This window comes from Eschrichtius robustus, chromosome 7, assembly GCF_028021215.1.
Source record: "Eschrichtius robustus isolate mEscRob2 chromosome 7, mEscRob2.pri, whole genome shotgun sequence".
Classification (NCBI taxonomy): Eukaryota; Metazoa; Chordata; class Mammalia; order Artiodactyla; family Eschrichtiidae; genus Eschrichtius; species Eschrichtius robustus.
Window position 1 is genome coordinate 11,710,547 of NC_090830.1, and position 21,461 is coordinate 11,732,007.

General features: G+C 45.1%; 1 protein-coding gene across 1 annotated transcript in view; it reads right to left on the minus strand.

Annotated features, from left to right (window-relative positions):
* Positions 1–18,926, minus strand: part of KCNK1 (potassium two pore domain channel subfamily K member 1) — a 46,276-nt gene extending 27,350 nt beyond the window's left edge. The window contains exon 1 of the mRNA XM_068548844.1: positions 18,564–18,926. Within this exon, the coding sequence (XP_068404945.1) occupies positions 18,564–18,918 (355 nt within the window). The 5' untranslated portion in view covers positions 18,919–18,926. The remainder of the gene's footprint in view (positions 1–18,563) is intronic.
* Positions 18,927–21,461: the final 2,535 nt, after the last annotated feature.

The following is a 21,461-nucleotide window of genomic DNA, read 5'->3' on the forward strand; positions in this document are numbered from 1 at the left end:
TTTCGTCGTGTACTGGACTATTCTAACTCCCCCTTCGCAGTACTAAAAGCTAAACTGGTTTTCCCATTAATTAGTTCATTAAAAGTGAACTGGTTTTCCCTACCATTAATGAGGCTGGGTGTTTTCTTCATAAATCATATGCTTCTAGCATCACCTCATTTCAAATTGTTTCCCCATCCTCAAACAAAGACAAAAAATATATCCCCCAAAAAACAAAACATGGAATTTTAGACACTGGAAACTACCAAAATGTGTCTCCTTTTCAGACTGACCTTAAACGCTAAGTAAATTTAATCTTTTACAGGGTATTATTCAAGATTTTAGATAAATCAGCACCACAATTTTGTTCTTCTACAGAGAAGGATCAAATGGGCCTCCAAATTCTGTCTTACAAAATTAGCAGTTTAAGGAATGCAGTAAAGTAAATATTCTCAGATTCAAGAATATTTCTTAATTCCTCAGAAAATCAAACATTAGGTTTAATGAGCCATCAACATTTTCCAAGTATATTATGCTGATCTGGCTTTTTAAAATGTACTGACCTACATGAGAATGCCCTGGGGAAGAGCCCTAAAATACATACTCTAATGGAGTTCTCCTCTTAAAATGTTAATTTTTGTTACATACTTTTACTGTTTCATACCTGACCGCAGGTGCAAATGACAAGTCCATCTATTATAGGGTAGATTTCTAAGGGTCACAAAATGAACCTGTATTGCTTGTAACCTCCTCTCCACCGCATGTTTCTCAAGGATCCCACAGCTATTTTCATACAATTCACTCATTGGCAATGGATACAATTTTCATTGAAATGACACATGGAATCAAGCCAAAGTTAACAATAACCTAGCCTTTGTACGGGCCAAGGAGGAAGTTCTGATGCAGAGCTACAGGTAGACACTGGACACTGGGAAGACAGGTTTCAAAACATTTCTGAGAATAGAGAGTATGGTCTCCCAGCTCATATGTTCAAAGACAAAGGCTGTTCAAAAGATGAGAAGCTTCCAGAAGCTAAGTTCTGAGAGCTGAACTGCAAAGGAACCTGATACGGAAGAAAAGCTGGAGGACAAAGAAAGAAGTTGGCAGGTCAGGGCGCTGCAACAGTGAATTGCTTCTGGGAAGAGGTACGAACCCAGGATAATCAGAATGGGTGACTGAGACAACCAAGATTAGTATGTGGACAGCAGAAGCATCCAATTAAGTGCAAGACAAAGAAACCACATCCTGCGCGTGGCCTGCAGGAGGTGGTCAGCAAGCAGTAGTAATTACCGGAACCACTGAACCAGATCCCCTGGTGAAGTCTAAGCGGCAAACAGAGGACAAATCATTGCCAGGAGAGCCTGCAGCAGTGTCTCCACTGGATCTCGACGGGGACTGCAGTTAAAAAAAGGATGAGTTCTAGTATTGTAAGAGTGTGAGAAAAACGGACCCTTGAGGCTTCTCATCCATGAATTGACCTTCTCATCCTACCCGGTCAATAGTACCAATAAAACATTCTCCTTGATATAATCAGGTGATTTGCATGTCACAACATATTAGCTTCAAGTCAGAGCTGAAATTTTTAGGGAAAAAAAGTAGGAAACAGGGCAAGCATGTCCATGTAGAAGTGAATTCATGCAGAACATAACATGAGAGGGATTATTAACTTTGGCAGCAGGCTTGAGGGGAATGAAGAGAACATTGCCTGAAGTAAAGCAGACAGAGCACATGTTAACTGCTGCTGAGCCCGTCAGCAAACGTCCCGTTCCCACTTAGGACACAAAGCTATGCTTTCCTCTTCCAACGAGCGCAGCAGCACACATGTACTGACAGAACCAGGGTCCCAGGGTCATGGCGTCTTGGGCAGACACTGGTCTGGTCTGTGGGGCTGGAGGTTAGAGTTGGTTTTCAGGTCCGGGGCCAGGTTGAACTATGATCCCTCTCTAGGGATTAGGATGGGGCTCTGCCCGAATCAGAGGGGATCGAACCAGAGGACAGGCTCAGTCACTAAAGCTTCTGGATGACACACTCCCTATACCTCTGCCTGTAATGAGAGACGGAGAGTTACCTGCTGGGGAAAAGGCTGAACCCATCGGCCTTTAACGAGACCACACACAGGAACGACCCCGCCGTGTGAGGGTGTGAGGATGCTTCTCTGGGGACACATCGCTAAGGCTCTAGCCCAGCCTCATCGCACAGGTGAGGGGGAAAAAGGGGAGGCTGGAAAAACTCAGAAACAAAGGAATCGTCTCACTGGGTTCCTGAATGCGCACACCTTTTGAAACTATGCGAAGTGGACAGATGAAATCGAGTGGCTTTATTGCACTTTTAGGTAGAAGGGAGAGTGGCTTTCAAAACCATCACGTATATGAGCAAGGAGGAATTCAATTAAATTGACGCTGAGTTAACGTACTGCATACTCCCTTCAACGTACCAGGGCACGGGCTAATTCTTTTCTGCTTTTGAGCTGGTAACTGTTGGGCTTAAAACCCTACTCATCAAGGAGAAACATAATGAGGTGGGCCTAATTAAACTTTGTGTCTTCGAGCAACGATTCTCCTCCTCTCACCCAGTAGCTAAACAGACATCAGCTAGCCGGTGTGTGGCATGCTCTCGTGGGCATATACCCTGGTGTGGTATCCGGTTGGTTGGAAAGGGAAGGAAACACTATGATAATCAGTAACCTTCACGCCTTTTAGAATTACGAATTCCCAACACTGGTAGAAATAAAACAGACCGTGGATGGTGCAAAATTCTCCCGGCCAGAGGTAATGCATTTTTTTTTTCCTATTCAAGAAAGCTTATTAGAATGGAAGTCAGGGTGACATTATTATAAGAATAACATTTAACCTATTCTAATTTAGTCTTTTGGAAATGCCGGAGCCCTGCCTCTCACCTGCCTTCAGGGGAGCTCTGTATCACTTTTCTACGGGGCACTTATTGCCCTGAGAGTACATCTGACCAAGGAGACCTTGGCGCAGGGGTAGGGTCTAACACTGAAATTCACCAGGGTGGATTCTCAGACGTTAGATGGCAGATTCTTTTTTCTAAATTAATTTTTATTGGAGTATAGTTGATTTACAACGTTGTGTTTCAGGTGTACAGCAAAGTGAATCAGTTATACAGACATATATCCAACTCTTCTTTAGATTCTTTTCCCATATAGGTCATTACAGAGTATTGAGTAGAGTTCCCTGTGCTATACAGTAGGTTCTTATTAGTTACTTATTTTATATATAGTAGTGTGTATATGTCAATCCCAATCTCCCAATTTATCCTTCCCCCGACCCCTTTCCCCCTTGGCAACCATAAGTTTGTTTGGGCAGATTTTTATTTACTTTATTTATTTATTTTTGGCTGTGTTGGGTCTTCGTTGCGGCGTATGGGCTTCTCATTGCGATGGCTTCTCTTGTTGTGGAGCACGGGCTCTAGGCGCACGGGCTTCAGTAGTTGTGGCTCATGGGCTTAGTTGCTCCGTGGCATGTGGGATCTTCCCAGACCAGGGCTCGAACCCGTGTCCCCTGCATTGGCAGGCGGATTCCTAACCACTGTGCCACCAGGGAAGTCCTAGATGGTGGATTCTTTTTTTTTTTTTTTAAATTAATTAATTTATTTATTTATGGCTGTGTTGGGTCCTCGTTTCTGTGCGAGGGCTTTCTCTAGTTGCGGCAAGCGGGGGCCACTCTTCATCGTGGTGTGTGGGTCTCTCGTTATCGCGGCCTCTCTTGTTCCAGAGCACAGGCTCCAGACGTGCAGGCTCAGTAATTGTGGCTCACAGGCCTAGCTGCTCCGTGGCATGTGGGATCTTCCCAGACCAGGGCTCGAACCCGTGTCCCCTGCATTGGCAGGGAGATTCTCAACCACTGTGCCACCAGGGAAGCCCTAGATGGTGGATTCTTAACCACTGCGCCACCAGGGAAGTCCCTTGGGCAGATTTTTAAGAGAATAAAAAATCTGATCAACTTTGCTTTGCTTTTCAACATTTCCACACATGGGAATCTCTCTCAGACTCGCTGAGGAGCTGTGGAAATACCTTGGCTACGAAAACAACTGTGCACATGTGGGTTCAACACGGAACACACTTCTTGAGTTCATGGCTTTCCAATGAGGTAGCAAGAAGGAAAAGGAGACTTTGCTAGTGTGATCACGTGTGTGGTTAAAAATAAAAGTCACATCTGATGAGGAAGAAAACAGAATAAGACCGTGAATTTAAAGACGTATACTAAGGGGTGTCTTTGCCTCAAAGCATTTATGAGTTTTCATACAGCTGTTCTGCCACCCCAGCTTCCTTGTGAAGAAAGGACTTGTAATACTGGCTGCCCTTGAAGCAAAGATGAAGGCTAGGAGATTAAAGCAAAGCCAGACATCCTTATGCTGAGTCTGTGCACTAGGGAATCCTCTTGAATGATTATGAAATGCAAATAACTGCATGTATAATATGCGTGTTTCTTTTAAAGTCAAGAGCTTGGTCACTCAGGAACGGGGCTGAAGTGGAGATTTTAGTCTGTCCAAAGAAAACTAACTTAGAGCCAAGTAGAAGCATACACATGATCTGGGGAATGGCTATTCTACCGACTTTGAATTTTTCAACACAATTTAGAAGTGCTCCTTTGTAACTAAATGACATACTAACTACGAGAAACATTGATTGCCACAGCCTGGAGAGCTTATTCATCATCCTGTGGCTGAAGCCACGAGAATTTCGGGGGAGGGACCCAGCTCGCCATAGCCTCCCTGCGTCCCCCAGAAACACACCAAAGTCTGGGGTCTGGGCAACCCACAAACGGGTGAGGAGGTGAAGGAGCACAGGCCTGGGGTTGTTTCCGGCCACATACACCCCCGGCAAGAACTTACACTCTGATTAACAGGAGCAACGTGCTGATGCACGTTAATGTCACGGGGGTGTGGGCTGTGAAATTCTCGGTATGCCAGGCCACGGTGATCTCCCTCATCCCACTGCCCCAGGGCCTAGGAGTCCCCATTTATGTCCACCTACGAGCTCCGTGTGAGCTCTGCCTGGGGCCCTTCCCCACCCCATCCTGCAACTCTCCATCCTCTGGTGGTCCTTTGGGCACTTCTGTCTCTTCTTCAGTGCAAGCTACCTGTGTTTGAATGGCTGCAAAAGCCTCAGAGCCATGGTCCCTACCTTTAGCTTCTCCCCTCTTAAGCCAGTCTGCGGGCTGGACTGTTCATCATAGAGCAGGCTCAGGAACCTGCAGTGGCTCCCTATTACCCCCAGGGTCAAGGGCAAACTCCACTTCCCACATTCGAGGCCCTCGCCCCCACACGTACATCTCTTCAGCAGCTCACCCACAGGTGGCTCTGGGCTGGGTGAGGCTGGCATCCCACGCTCTCTCGAAGGCCAGACTCGATTCCTCTTTGGGTACCAGTGCTGAGCACACGTGAGGCTTCTCTGAACACCTCAGCCCACCCTGGTCTCCCCCGCAAAATCCTACAGCTGCCCCCAGGGCCTCACACAATTCAGCACTTAGGTATCTATACCCCGTATGGCTGTTTATGTATTAGTTTACCCTCCCCAGCTGGACTGCAGCCTTCTTTTTTTTTTGCTGTGCTGGGTCTTCACTGCAGCGCACGGGCTTCTCTGGTTGTGGCGATCAGGTTCCAGAGTGCGTGGGCTCAGTAGCTGCGGCACGCTAGCTCTCTAGTTTTGGCCCAAAGGCTTAGTTGCCCCGCGGCATGTGGGATCTTAGTTCCCTGACCAGGGATCGAAACGACATCCCCTGAATTAGACGGTGGATTCTTTTTTTTTTTTTTTTAATAAATGTCTTTATTTTTGGCTGTGTTGGGTCTTCGTTGCTGCGTGCAGGCTTTCTCTAGTTGCGGCGAGCGGGGGCTACTGTTCATTGCGGTGCGCAGGTTTCTCATTGCGGTGGCTTCTCTTGTTGCGGAGCATGGTCTCTAGGCACGCGAGCTTCAGTAGTTGTGGCTCACGGGCCCAGTAGTTGTGGCGCACGGGCTTAGTTGCTCTGCGACATGTGGGATCTTCCCGGACCAGGGCTCGAACCCGCATCCCCTGCATTGGCAGGCGTTTTCCTAACCATCGTGCCGCCAGGGAAGTCCTAGATGGTGGACTCTTAACCACTGGACCACCTGGGAAGTCCCTGGACTGCAGGCTTTTTGAAGTCAGTGGTGATCTCTTTCAGCCTTTTGATGTGGCCCCTCATGTTGGGCACAGACTAGGTAAGTATCCAGTAAACACTCCCAAGACCTAGGACCATCGGACTTCAGAGGCGGAGGAGGATCTTAGCCCTTTCATTGCACAGAGGAAACAACTGACCTCTAGAGAGATTATCAATGGATTCCTGCCGATGAGGACTCATTCTGGTCCTCAGATCAAGCCTTTCATGCCTCCCATCCCACCGCCTTTCACTCAAGCCCCTAGGCTTGCTCTTTAAAGTTCCCCAAAGGACACTTTTAGTAAGTAACACTGACTTAAGCCTAGGTCTAGTCAATCAGTACATCTGAAAGTTAAAACTTCATCCTAAAAATAATTCGCGATTGCCGCTTTTCACTCATCACACTGTACTCTGTCACATTAATTCAGTCTGATATCACGGAGGACAATCGCACTCCGCAGCTCCAGTCCCCGGGCTAGTGAGAGGAAGCCAGCCCTGCCCGCGGTTAGGAAGGACACTGCCTGGAGGAGCCCTTGCTCTTGGCTGGCCGTGTGGACACTGCAGAGGGCCACACCAGGATGGCAGGAGAAACCCCTGGGACACACGCTCCCCCACCAGTGCTGGGTAGTGACACAGCCCTGCCAGGGAGGGAGATGACCAGCACCGATCAACACACATAACGCAGTCGTGGGTGAAGTGAGAGAGGAAATACAGGTGGCAAATATGCCTTTTTAGCCTCCTTCAGATAATCTTTTTAAATAGTAGGTGTTCAGCCAGAGCTGCCAGGAGAATGAATGCAGGCTTAGGTCGTGTTCCATGAACCACTAACGGAAGTTTGCATTTTTGTCGCTGTCGTTGTCAATTTCAGTCTTTTGTCCTTTCCATCTCTAAATATAAGATGCATCGGGGAGGCGGGGCGCACAAGGTGGAAGATTGCCGGTCCCCTTGGCGGGGGTGAGGCTTGGGCTCCGCTCCCCACGCTGGGCACTGCATCTGCGTCACTGGCCAGTGGCTGTTTTGCTGCCATGGCTCACGTCACAGCACTGGTGGCAGGCAGGTCGTGATGTGGGGGCTTCTCTCCCCACTCAGAACTTCTCAGTGGGGCATCTGACACCCAGGCAGCTGCGGAACAGCCTCTCCGGCTGCTTTAATTAACTTAACCCACCTAGCACCAGTCTTTAAATAATTGAGCGCCTTGGCAACCGGTGTTCAAACATTTGAAGAATTTTAGTTACAAGAAGGTTTTAACCTTTTAATTCTAGTTTCAAACACTCTGCTTTCCTTCCTGTCACGCACGAGCGGAGGCGACATCAAAAAAACAACATTTGAGAAAAAGAAGAGGATCCTTAGACCATGGACGGCCATAAGCAGGGAGCTATACAAATGGGATCCTTTCAAGTGGTAATTTGGCAAACTTAAAAAAACAAAATACTCTGAAGAAATGAAAATTACTCAGGTGGTTTTCTGAGTCACATGATAATTTTCCCATCTGTTACACACTGTAAATGTGTTTATTTGAAACTGACAGACTCTGAAAATGTCTAGATCCCTTGTGGGAAAAACTAAAAACTCATGTTTTTCTTATTTACTTCCTAAAACTAGAAGCGACCTAGACCGATTCCTTGGTAACTTTAATGTTAGCTGCTCTTAAAAAAAAGTATACCAAAGATATTTATTTATTGTTTTTCTTTGGACAAAATATAATGTAAATTTTACACTGAACTATATCAAATGCTAAATATACGATTGTTAAACTTAAGAAAATATGAAGCAAACCCTTCTGCCTTTTCCCCCCCCCCGTTTCCCACACAGCCTTACCTAATACTAAAGTAGAAAACGATATGACAGTTTACATGCTCTTTTTCTTAGCTTGGAGGTTGAAGCACAGAGTTTAAACTATGGTTAAATGCATTCATCAAAGGGCAACTCAGCCCAGAGAATTCACATTTTCAACCTGAGTACCTTTCCCTCTTTTCTATTTCAGGACACTCTCTTTCTCCTTCAAGGACAAGTTCAGATATCACCCCTCAAAAGCCTTTAACCTCTGCAGTCAGATAAATGATGCATGTGATGTTACCTGAAATCAAGGCCCGCTGAACAAATGGAAGCAGTTACAGTCTCCCCAGGCCACCACACTGGGGTGAGTGTATGCTTTGTGGAGACCCCTGGACACCCAGTAGGGATCTCAAGTTCAGCAGGCCCACATCTGAGCTCCATCCAACACCCGATCCTTCCGCAGCTTTCCCTCTGTCTCCACACGGCCAGGGGCTCTGACCAAAAATCTAGGGGGGGTCCCTCTTGACCACTTTGCCTCACAAGTCACATCCAATCCATCAGCAAACCCTGTTGTTTCTCTCATCAATACATACCTAAAATCTGACCACCCTCACCACCTACTTCCACCGCCCTTTACTAAAAATCTCCCAGTACTCTCCACCTTGCTGAGAGAACAGCCAGAGGCTCTGCAGTGGCCTACGACATCCTCCACCACTCCCCCTCTCACTGGGATCCAGCCATAGTGGCTTTCCAGCTGCCCCTCCAATATGGAGACCGGGTCCTGGAACACAGTTCCACAGATGGCTGTATAATGGCCTCCCACCTCCTTCAGCTCTTTACTCAAATGCCATCTCCTCAGGAAGGCCTTTTTTGGCTTCCTCATCAAAGACCACCCTCCTGGACCCCACCCTGCCCCGAGCACACACTAATACATGCTCCCTAGCTCCTTGGTTCCCTTTGCTGCAGGATGTTTCTCCTTAGGAGATTTACCCCCATGGTACGTACTATGCGTTTAACTTAGTTATCTTGTTTCCTGCATCTCTAGATGGACACATCCAGGAAGGCAAGATCCCCAAGGGCCCAATAAACACTGGCTTAAGAATCCCATCGTCCTTCCTTTAGATCACCTAGGACCCTTCACAGGGCACTGAGTAGACGTGAGGCACTCAGCTACAACTGCTTTTATACTGTGAATAAAAAATATTGCCTGCTATATACCGGTAAACAATGCTGCAGCCATCAAGCCTTCACATTACAGCCGCCCCATCGATCGTGCACCCTGAGACTCAGGATTAGAAGCACAGGATACTGGCCTCAGAGAGCTGAGGTGCATATCAAAGGAATGAATTCAGTGAGCCCAGACTTTGCATCTTCCCCTACATAGAAAAGCACTAAATTCCTTAACTTGAGAGGTCCGGTTTTCCTTAATTCACAGTAATCTCTTGATGGTCTGACCACCTGGTCTTTGTTACAAAAACTCCTCTATATCCTGGCTCCCCCCCCCTTGCCTCTTCAGAGCAGTCCCTCAGAGTTATCTGAGATGCTGTGTCCCAGGCTTGAAGTCCTCAGAATGTCTGCCGAATAAAACAAAATTCTCAACTTTTAGGTTGTGCAAAATTTTTCAGTCGACAATACGAATAACTTCAAACGTTATTAAAGCAATTTGGGCCTCTGTTTCTTCATCAAGGCAATGGAATTATATCTAAGGTCTCTTGAAAGTGAAGAACATCTTTAGAACCTTCCTCATTTTCCAGAAGAGGAGACAGATTCCCAAGTGTGAAGAAATGTGCCTTAAATCGCACTTATTGAGGACCTACTGAGTGCTGGGGATGCGAAGGGAGGCTGAGAATGTGCTCATCCTCAGGGCCGCTCTTGGGAGAGGTCAGATAGGAAAACAAATGATGTCAGTACAAGGTGGTAAGTGCTGTAACAGAAGAATGGACTATTCCGACATAAGGTGGTACACAAGGCGTTATGGGAGCCATCAGGCAGAAAGCTCACTGATCAGACTGTGCTGCAGACCAAACAATGAAAACCAGGGTCTGAATAAACTGCAGGAGGCTTCCATAAAGCTGAGTGGAAAGGGGACTGAGGCATCGACTTGATTAAACAGCTTAACTCGGGTCACGGTTCCACCAAAGCAGTAACAAAGGCCGGACATGATCATCAGAGTCTCCAACTCTTATTCTCATGTGCAATCAATGGACCACACTCAAGACAAATGAAAACTAGCATTTTTTATTCTGTGTGCTTTTGCTGTCTCTGCTCTGCACCCACTAGCCAGGGTTATACTGACACTGCATGAACTGGGTCTCTGAGTTCCCCGGGAGCTTTCTGCCTAAAGCTCATCACCAGGTATCAATCCACCCAGGCTTCAGAGGGCAGGCTTTGATTTCACAGAGCAAGTCGACCTGAGCCTGAGTAGCCAATGCAAACAGTTAGACTCTGATCTGGGATTGAGCATATGGGAACCAATTAAAAAACACTGCCCATGTCTAACATAACCCAATTAATCTCTTTAATATAAGAACTGATTGTTAGAGAGGCCGCGATAGTGAGAGGCCCGTGCACCGCAATGAAGAGTGGCCCCCGCTCGCCGCAACTAGAGAAAGCCCTCGCACAGAAACGAAGACCCAACACAGCCAAAAATAAATAAATAAATTTATTAAAAAAAAAAAAAAAAAAAGAATTGATTCTGTTTTACTGGTTCAAGAGGAGAAACATGAACACGGCTAGAAAATAACAGACAAGCCCTGCTGGTCTGATTCATGCTCAGGGAGAGAATCACACAGCCCTTTCAGATACAGCCCCTCTATACCTCCAACCCACCTTCTTCTTCTTTTTTTTTTTTTTTTTTTTTGCATACCATATCATTTCATTTATATGACATTCTAGAAAAGCTACAGCAAAGTAGTCATCAGTTTCTGACTCTGGGTAGAAGAAAGTGACAAGAAAAGAGCATAAAGAAACTTTGTAGGGTGATGGATGTATTCTCTATCTTGATGATGTTGGTGGGAAAATTCATCCAGCTGTATACTTAAAAAGGATATATTTTCCCGTACGAAATTACACCTCCATCATCCAGATTTAAAACAAACAATCAAAACAAAGAAACTTATTGGAAAAGAGCAGAGAGACCCATGAGAGTCAAGCAAAAGTATGGCATATTCCTTGAAAACTACAGAATATAGTTTTTATTTGTTGAAAGTGTGGAATAAGAAAGCCGGCAACTCCCCACCCCACTTTCTTCATTTTGACCTCAGGTCAGGGGCACAGCCCTGCCCCGACAGAGAGTGGCCACAAACTCTGAGGGCAAGGAATCCACCGAGAAGGAACAAAGAAAGTCAGAGCACCGAGTGGAGGAGAGAGAAAGAAACATCATGGCGGTGAAGACGACACCCCCGAAGTTGCCCACTTTTTGATAGAGAGACAGCCTTTGTCTCGTGCCAGTAAGAGGCGGTATGATCACACACCAGTCAACGGAGAAGCAAAGCATCTCAGTCTTTCACAGATTTGGCCACAGTTGGGATCGAATGATGACATCTCTTCAGAATAAAATCTACACAAGGCACTTTATGCCAAGGAGAGTGTACGGTGTAGACACCGTCTCTGTGCCTGAAGCCAACTTGTAGTAAGTTGACCCACGTGAGTGGGACGTTGGTATGGGTTAAAACGGTTGAGCATTAGCAATTCCACTTGCTCCAAACTTCCAGCACTCTCCCCCTCCAGGACAACAGGTGCTCTGCCCCAACGACGAGCAGTGCCATAAAACTACTTGTCCTGAAAGGCACCAGGCTTCTCCCTAGGTTACTGGGATAATTGGAGATTGTATTCTTGACAAGACTTACAGTCATATCATAAAAGCAACACATACTTTCTTTCAAGATACATTCATTTATAACAGTACAGTATGTCCCAGGTGCCATAAAACAGGCACAGATAACAGCATATTTATAGTCTTGAAAAAAAAAAAAACCTTTCAAAATACTGATGTTCTATAGACAGGTATGGGTTTACACATTAAACACTAATATCTACTCTTTGATCATTATTGGATGGAAATGTTTCTAGAATTTATCACACACATCTCTGTTTTCTTAAACAGAAGCATGTTGAAGTATTGTTCTCGGTATTTCAATTATCAATTCAATATATTTCAATTATATCAATTACTAGACTGTGTTCTAAAACAAGGATGTCCAATCCAACCCAGGCAAATGAAATTGTTGGCTGCAACAGTAAAGACCTTAAAAATTATGTTCGTGCTCCTATATTTTTTTGGGAGGGGTGGAGGGGTTATTTGTACGACTAAAAACTAATTACCTGAGTAATTCTGTATTAGTTTGCTGGGGCTGCCATTACAAAGTGACTGGGTGACTTGAACAAAGGAATTTATTTTCTCCCAGTTCTGGAGGCTGGAAGTCCAAGATCAAGGTGTCTGCAGGGTTGGTTTCTTCTGAGGCCTCTCTCCTTGGCTTGCAGACGGCCACCTTCTCACTGGGTCCTCATTCTAACTTAATCACCTCTTCAAAGGTCCTACCTCCAAGTATATAGTCACATGTTGAAGTACTGGGGTGAGGACTTCAACATCTGAATCTGGTGGGCAGGAGTCATCCCAAAACAACCCTCTATGCCCAGACACTAGGTAAAACTCAAGTTCTTAATTCAGACACGTCTGGATTCAAATCAAGGCCAGTCACTTCCAGCTCTGTGACCTAGTTAGAGAAGGCACTCAAGCAAAACTTCCGTCCCAGCCTCTGTAAAGTGAGGATAATGATACCTACACCTCATCACTTCCTGGCAATACATGGAAGGTAATACACGGAAATACTGCCTGGCACACAGTATCATTTTATTTCCCTGGTTTTTAAGGTATGTGTCTTTTCATGACCTTTCTCTTATGTTTGCCTGAAGCTGTGCCTTTCCTTTTTTCATTTTTTAGGGGCTTGAAAACCACATCATTGCATTTGTTAGAATTAAATGTAAAGGCTCAAAATCAAGACCAAAGGCTCTCCTGTGAATAAACAGTGCAAACTTCTGCACGTGGGATGTCAGATCTCTCTTCTGGCTGGTAGAGTTTGCTTGTTTGCTTCTGGTGGAATTTCCTTCCTTGTTGTCATTTCTGCTCTAGATATAATACAGTATTTACCGCACATTTTAGATTAAGGTAATCCCAACATGAAGTGTAGCTTTGTCACCATTAAAAAAAAAAGAAAAAAGCAGTGTGTCACAGATTTGACCAAAAACTAGTGACACATCCTATAATAAACAGTCATTTGTTCTGGAAGAGGCTATGGGTGGCAGTGCATAATTTAAATGTTGCAAACCACTTAAAAAAAACAGCACAAAGAAACCTTAGGAGCTAAACTGTCTTCTAGAAAGTTTTCCAAAAGGAAGTAAGGCACTTAGAACTCCTCTGACTTAGAGTTCCTTCCAAGCATTATTTTAAGGAGGGGTTGGCAAACTTTTTCTACAAAAGGCCAGACAGTTAATATTTTAGGACACATGGGCCTCTAGTTTCTGTTGCAACTCTCAGCTCTGCCGTTGGACGTGGAAAGCAACCATAATACAGAAGCAAATGGTTGTGCGGCTGTACAGCAATAAAATTCGTTTAGGGATGCTGAAATGTGATTTCCAAAAAACTTTAATATGTCAGGAAGTACTGTTTTCCTTTTGACTTTTTTTCGGCTATTTGAAGATATAAAAACCATTCTTAGCTTGGGACACACAAAAATAGGTGGTGGGTGAGATTTGACCCTGAAGCCATAGTTCACCCACCCCTATTCTAAAAGCTCAATAAATATCTGTTGTCGGTGAAAATACACTTCTCCTTCTGAAAATAATCTGAAAACTAAGGATCCATCAGGCACCTCCCATTACCTTTTTCCACCTTCTTTTTTTGAAAACTGCCAATGCTGCCGACCTGACTAAAACAAAGGCCATTAGAAAACAAGCCAAATTTAGTTCCTTTTCTGAGCCCTTTAAATAAGAGTCTTAAAACACCTCTTCATAAAGAGGGACAAGGCAGCATGCCTACAAAGGACGGAAACGGGGACTGAGCAATCGTGTGGAGCCCATACTCATAAAGCAGCAAAGGTCCAGGCAGCTTTAATCACACATACATACAAAAACTGTATATTTTCCCCATCCACCATCATGATAGAGCCTTGCTTAGGGGGATGAATACTGAAGCAAATATGTAGTAAACTGACATGACAAACTGTTCTTTTTTATTATTATTATTAATCCCAGAAATACAAAATTAGTTTAATTAATATAATTCAATAATATATTATAGCATATTAAAGATAGAAAGTTAAAAATCACAAAATTATGTCATTAGAGAAAAAGCATTTGTCAACAAGCAAAACTCTTTCATAGTAAAAATGCTCAATAAACACTTTATAGAAGAGGACTTCACCCCCTGATAAAGAGAATATATGCCATTTCGTTTTGTTGATTATTTCCTTTGTGTAGAAGCTTCTGAGCTTGACGTAGTCCCACTTTTGTATTTTGGGCTTTGCTACCTGTGATTTTCATGTGAAATCCAAGAAATGTTGCCACGACCAACGTCCAAGAAGTTTTCCTTATGTTTTTTGAGGAGTTTTACAGTTCTAAGTCTGTGTTTAAGTCTTGCTTACAAATGGAATATCAGTTGGCCATAAAAAAGAAGCAAATCTTGCCATTTGCAGCAACATGGATGGACCTAGAGATCGTCATACTATGTCAAGCAAGTCGGACAAAGACAAACATCACTGATATCACTCATATGTGGAATCCCATTTAAAAAATGATACAAATGAACTTATTTACAAAACAGAAACAGACTCACAGATCCTGAAAACAAACCCATGGCTACCAAAGGGGAGCCGTTGGGGGGAGGGACAAATCAGGAGCCTGGGTTGAACATATCCCTTGGTTCTTCTTTTTCAAAAATTAGCATAGCTATCAGCAAAACCTTTTCACTCCACATAAACTTCTAACCTTGTGTTAAGTACTGAAATTTGTGTACAGAATAGTATATCAAACATATTTGTATATTTTTAAATCATTATAAAGACAACTATTTAAACACCATCTAAATTACACAGTGTAACACACTAGCAACTAAGAAGACACATATGAGACCCTCCAGAATAACACTCCATCCTGCCATTTCATTAGTAACTACCCTCTAGATGTCTGTAGTAATCATTTTTATACATATCATATTGTTGTGGTTTATGGTTCCCTTATTTTAGGTAAAATTTACACATGGTCAAATGTACAAATCCAAAGTTCAAAATTCAATGTATTTGGATAAATTCATACACCGGTGTCAACTACAGTCCTATCAATAAGCAGATTACTTCCATCACCCCAGAAATTACTTTTGTGCTCATTGCTCATTCAGAATTATCTCCTAGTCCTTACCTCTCTTCCACTGTATACTTCACTAGATGTTAATTTTGTTTATTCTAGAACATCACATAAACGGAATTAAAGACTAATACATTTTTGTATTTGGCTTTCGCTCAGAATATTGTACATGAAATTCACACCCGTTTTTGGACAAACTGTTCTTAAGAATGAATGAGATTGCTCACCATTTTATATGGCTACTGAGGACAACTTTAATAAAAATTATTTCTTACTCTCCAAGTGTCACCTAGACATTATTTCTTTAATCCTTGGAAAAAAAAAAAAAATCACAGTAGAAAAGCTATGTGGGAAATACCCGCATGTATAACCACCTCCTTTTATTTATTTATTTATTTTTTCCTCCTTTTATTTTTATACAGCCCTGCCCTCTGAAAAGGTAAAAGTGGACTGCAGTTTCTTCCATGCTCACGATTTCCATGTAGATGTTGCTGTAGATCTTTTTATAATCAAGAAGTAAAGAGATGTTCAATTATTTGCTGGAAATAATTCAGAGTCCTTGGCAGAGCAAAGAATGAAGAGAACATCGCTGCATTACCAACTTAAGGCTTCTTCCAAACAGACCATGAAGCAAGACTTTACCCAGTTCTTTCCAGAAATGGAAGCTTGTACTTTCTGGGAGAAGATTCTGCGATCAGTGAGTTCATGTTCCCGTGTTACGACGATGACTACCAAGAACCTCATCTTTGTAACGCCCATTGTTACCATTCTGGCCAAGCCAGGGGTTGACTGCACTGACTGACAGGGTGACAGTTATCTCAGTGAGTTGCCATCATCCGTGGTAGAAGAGTTTTTAAAAAATTACAGCTGGCCGGGGGGGGAGGGGTGGGATGAACTGGGAGATTGGGATTGACATATATACACTAATATGTATAAAATGGATAACTAATAAGAACCTGCTGTATAAAAAAAAATAAAATAAAATTCAAAAAGAAAAAAACAATTACAGCATGTCAGATATCTACCTGAAGAGAAGCATAAACCACGATTCCAATTCATGTGAGTTGCCTGGTACTTTTCCAGAAAATATTTTTCTAGCAATGAAGTACACTAGATTGACCCTAAAAATTACCTGATCCTCTGCCACAAAACCAGTTAACACATGGAACATCAAACATGTCACAGGATGGGTCAATATAAAACCGAGAAAAGAGTTATCTATGATTTAGAATAAAATTCTACATTTTTATTAACATTCTATTTGAATTAATAAATTCTATTCTATCAACGACAAGAATTCACTGATTTGCTAATTTTACAAACCAAGAAGCAAATGTTTTTCATCTAGTTTATCCTTAAGTGCCCCCTTGCACTGATTTCCTAAATGAACTCTTGTTTTGCCTGAATACACACTTTCTTAGGAACTACAATGCAATCCGAATACCAATAATAAGACATCTTTCCCCACCTTTTTTTTTTTTTTTTAACAAGAACTGCAGATTTTCCTAGTTGCAAAAAGGGAGGGAGGGAATCTGGGAAAGAACTGTCTGTTCAAGATGTAAACTAGTATTTTTGACATTTAATTAGGTGTATCTGATGTTGAGATTATACAAGAGCTGCGTCAGTGATGGAAAATCCCACCCAGGAGCAGCAAACCTGTTCTTTTCCTCATAATACTGTTCTTACTCCTGTTCCATCTTTGAAGTCCCGTTATTTAGAAAGTATCTAAAAGTTATCATCATTCTCCATAATATTTACCCAACGTTGTGACCTAGTTGCAGACCTTCTGCAGCTCAGTGAAACCACTTACTTCTGCAGAGAAGACATGATTCCCGATTTCGCACAAACATACTCCAAAGGAAAGACAAGGTGAGTTCTAAAGGATCTAAGGAACAGAGTGAGGTAGAGACAGCCAAAGCTGGACTGGTCGGGAGAAAAAAAACTAAAGAGCAGCGTTGGAAAAGTTAAAAAGTAAGATAACAGGTCTGTCTTAAGGCTACTTTTAGAAAGCATCACAATACAAAGTAGAATTCTACTTCTGTTTATTGCAGGGCAGACTCCTGTCAGTTTAGTAATTCACCCCACACTTCTGAATCACCATATTACATGATACCTGGAGAGTATACCGTTACTCATTACCAAATGATTAGCAGAACTGGGTTTAACCCAAGGGGAGTATAAAGAAATAAACCCTGGGAGGCGGCGAGAGGGGATGGGGAGAAGGCAGAATCCGAGAAACACAAAGTTGATTCACCTGTAAAGGTGGGGGGATGGGGTACTGCACGTCCCTGGCAGGGAAATCACGAGGCCCAGGTTCCAGGACGACACCGGCAACCAGGAAGCGTGTGACCTTGTGGAAGCCAAGATGGACTGTTCAAAGAACTGACCTCATGGATAGAGACGGGACGGCGCGCTGCATGCTCTCTGAGACCACTTTCCAGGGTCCAGATCCCAAAGGATAACACCTCCCCCTCAGGTATATACGTGCCTCACTTAGCCACGGCTGGGACAACTCAGCCTGCTCCATCCAATCTGGCACAGTTTCGGCGCCCTGGAGCGCGGGGCCGGCCTCCTCCCGCCCCCAGGAAGGACATCCTCCATCCGAGAACGTCCTGCCGGGTGAGCGGTGCGAGCGAAGTGGCGCTTAGGAGTTCAAGGGTGGCCTCGCACACGGAAAGTTGGAAAAAAAAAAGAAAATGCTGAATCAGGGTGCCCCCATTTTGCCGGTTCACGGGCAATCGGATGCTCCCTTCCCTCATCCCTCCTCCCGCTCCGAAAAGAAACCGGATCGGCCTGTGCGCTCAGAGGTCACCTGCGAAGAACAGAGCGACACGTCACTCGGCTAACCCTAAGACGGCCCCCGCGATAGAAAAAGAGCCGAAAACACCACTGCATCATCCGAAGAGAGGCCCCCTCCGGAAGGTGACCCTTTAACGCTTTCTCCTTCGGTTCCGCAGCCTCGGCCGGGCGGGATGGGGGCGGGAGGGAGGTGAGCGCCCTCGGAGCACCGGAGAGTTTCCACCGGCCCCGGCCTCGCCGCGCGCTGGCCAGGACGGTACCGACTCCAAGCGGACGGTCCGGTGTAGGATGCCGCGAACTAAAAACCGCAGCCCGAGGGACCCCTCCAAGAGTTCCGGGTGGCCACCCCCGAGTCGCACTCTGAGGCCGCCTCGCCGGCTTCCGGCGCCGCGGAGCCGGTCCCCAGTGATCAGAGCCGGAGGGGCCCGGGGATGGAAGGAGGAAGGGGGCGGGGGGGCGGATCAGGGGGCCGATCGGGGATCGGGGCCGGGGGCGCGGGGAGGGGCCTCCTACCTGTGGTGGAGAGCACGGTGCTGGCGAAGAAGAGCGCGGAGGTGAAGTCCCAGTTCCAGTTGCCCGAGGCGTTGCTGAGCACCGACACGCCGTAGTTGCTGGCCTCCAGCACCCGGCCCAGGAACTGCTCGAGCTGCGGCTCCGACAGGCACTCGTGCTCCTCCAGGAAGCGCCGCTTCAGCTTGCGCAGCTCCTGGCGCAGCAGGTCCTCGTAGGGCAGCTCCACCGACGAGAAGACCACGGCGCCGAAGACCAGGTAGAGCAGGTAGCCGAGCACCAGGAAGCCGAAGCACCAGGCCGAGCGGTGCCGCTCCACCAGGCGCACGCACGAGCTGCCGGCCAGGGACTGCAGCATCTTCTCCGCCGTCCGGCCGCGAGGCCCGCGCCGCAGACCGGCCCGCCCGCCCGCCCGCCCGCTCCGGAGAGCTTCTTCGCCCTTCTTTTCCTGTTTCCTTGCAAATAGAAAACACCCAGATGATGTGGCGCTGACGTGGTGGCCGGTTCAGGTAGCCCGAGAGGCGCCCGAGACCCGCCCGAGACCGCAGAGCAAACTTGCAGGCTGCGCGGGGGGCTGGGCGCGCGGCCGGGGAGCCCCCGCCCTTGACTCCGCCCCCCGGGCCGCCCGGACCCCGCCCCGCCCCGCCCCGCCCCGCCCCGCCGCGCGGCGCCTCTGGCTCCCCGCCCGGGTTCCCCCGCCCGGGTTCCCCCTCCCAGCCCGCCCGAGCGCCCGGCAGGCGGGGTGGGAGGGAGTGTGCGTGCGTGTGTGTGTGCGTGTGTGTGTGTGTATACACACTTCTGGGCTGTTCGCTGCCGCTCCAAGACCCCAGTCCCAGCTACACCGTTTCCCACCTATTTCTTCTTAAAGCCACTATTACAACAAAGAGAGCGCTGGAATGCTTTCCGTCTTCTCTTACTGGGAGGAGCGGGTTGAGCAATCTGGTGCCAGTGATGATGGTGAGAAGACCGGAATCTCAGGGCTGGAAGGCACCTGGAACCTGAAGAGGAAGGCAGAGTTTTGGAAAAAGCCACATTTCTGAACCCTAATTCTTTAGAACGTGAAGAGTGAAGAAAGGTCCCAATATGTCAACTACCAGAAGCAACTGAGCTTTCCCGAGTGGCGTTTCTTTTTAAGGGGACGCCCTTGCTGTGGGCCAGAGTCTAGTTGGTGCACCCTTTTTGCAAGGGCAATTTGAGGGTAGGTTTCAAGAGCCTTGAAAGAGTTTATGTGCTCTGACACCGTGATGTGTCCTAAGAAAAAATAGTCAGGGAGACAAAGATTTATAGAGGAGACTGTTCATAAACAATATATATCTATATTATATACGAAATAATGAAGAGTCAGGAACAATCTAACTATTCCAAAATAGAGGAATGGTTAAATAAATTATGATATCTCTAAAAAAGAATGAAATGATGCCATCTGCAGCAATGTGGATGGACCTAGAGATTATCATACTGAGTGAAGTTGGTCAGATAAAGAAAGACAAATACCAGATGATATCATTTTTATGTGGAATCTAAAATATGATACAAATGAACTCTTCTATGAAACAGATTCACAGACAGAGAGAAAAAACTTGTGGTTGCCAAGCGGGAGGGGGTGTGAGGGAGGGATGGATTCAGAGTTTGGGATTAGCAGATGCAAACTATTATATATACGATGGATAAACAACAAGGTCCTACTGTATAGCACAGGGAACTATATTCAGAATCCTGTGATAAACCATAATGGAAAAGAATATGAAAAAGAATGTATATATGTATGACTGAATCACTTTGTTGTACACCAGAACTAACACAACACTGTAAATCAACTATACTTCAATAAAATATTGTAAATTAAATAAATAAATTATGGTGTCTCTACAGCATGGTTACCATATTAAAGATGTGTTTAAAGACTACTGAAGCTAAGCGATCTCATGTAAAGAGTATATATGGTCTTATGTATAGAATCTCAAATATGTAAAATATTTGCATTTTGTGTTGTAAAACAGAACTATCTGCATAATAGATCTACTGCAAATCAAACCAGCTCCTAAGAGTTGTCTTTGGATGATAGTAGAGTATATAGGTGACATTTATTTCTTTGACATTTTTATATTTTTAAAAATTTTCTAAAGTGGACCTTTTTTTTTTTTTGGGGGCAGTGCTGCGAAGCTTGTGGGATCTTAGTTCCCCGACCAGGGATTGAACCCGTGACCTCAGCGGTGAAAGCACAGAGTTCTAACCACTGGACTGCCAGGGAATTCCCTACAGTGGACCTATTTTTGTCATCCAGAGAAATATTAAAAATAAACAAAACTGAATTCTTTAGTACAGTTTTTTAGTACAATTCCTATCTGCCTACTTTAAGAAATTCAAAAAAACAAAAAAACAAAAAAAAACCACCCAACCAAATGAAAACCTTTTTGTGTTCATTTATTTAGAAATTTTCATGGAAATCTTTAACATCCTCATCAGTGGTTTTTTTTGCTTTCAGGAAATGAGCTTACCTCTTCCTTTACTCAGAGGATTGAAATCATCCCTCTCCTTTACTTGTCTTCACTTCAAAATCTCTTAATCAGTAATCTACTTCTTTCCTTTCCTGCTACCCTGAGGAAAACAGCTCCTGCTTATTTTCAAGGTGAAGTCTTGAAGCCACCACCCCCAGCCCCTCAGTCTCCAGGAATCTTCACCTCCCCAGCCAGTCCGTTACTCTTTTATAACTTGAATCTTGCTGCTCTGCTAGCTCTTTTCTCTCCGCTTCAAAAAATCACCTCGAGTCTACACCATCCCGTAACACGTTCTCTGCCCCGTGCTCTGTAACCCTTGCCCCTCCTACCGTATCCTTCTTGATCTTTGCCAATGTGACATGTCGGGGGACCTGCATGCTCCCGAGGTCACCTCCACCTGCAG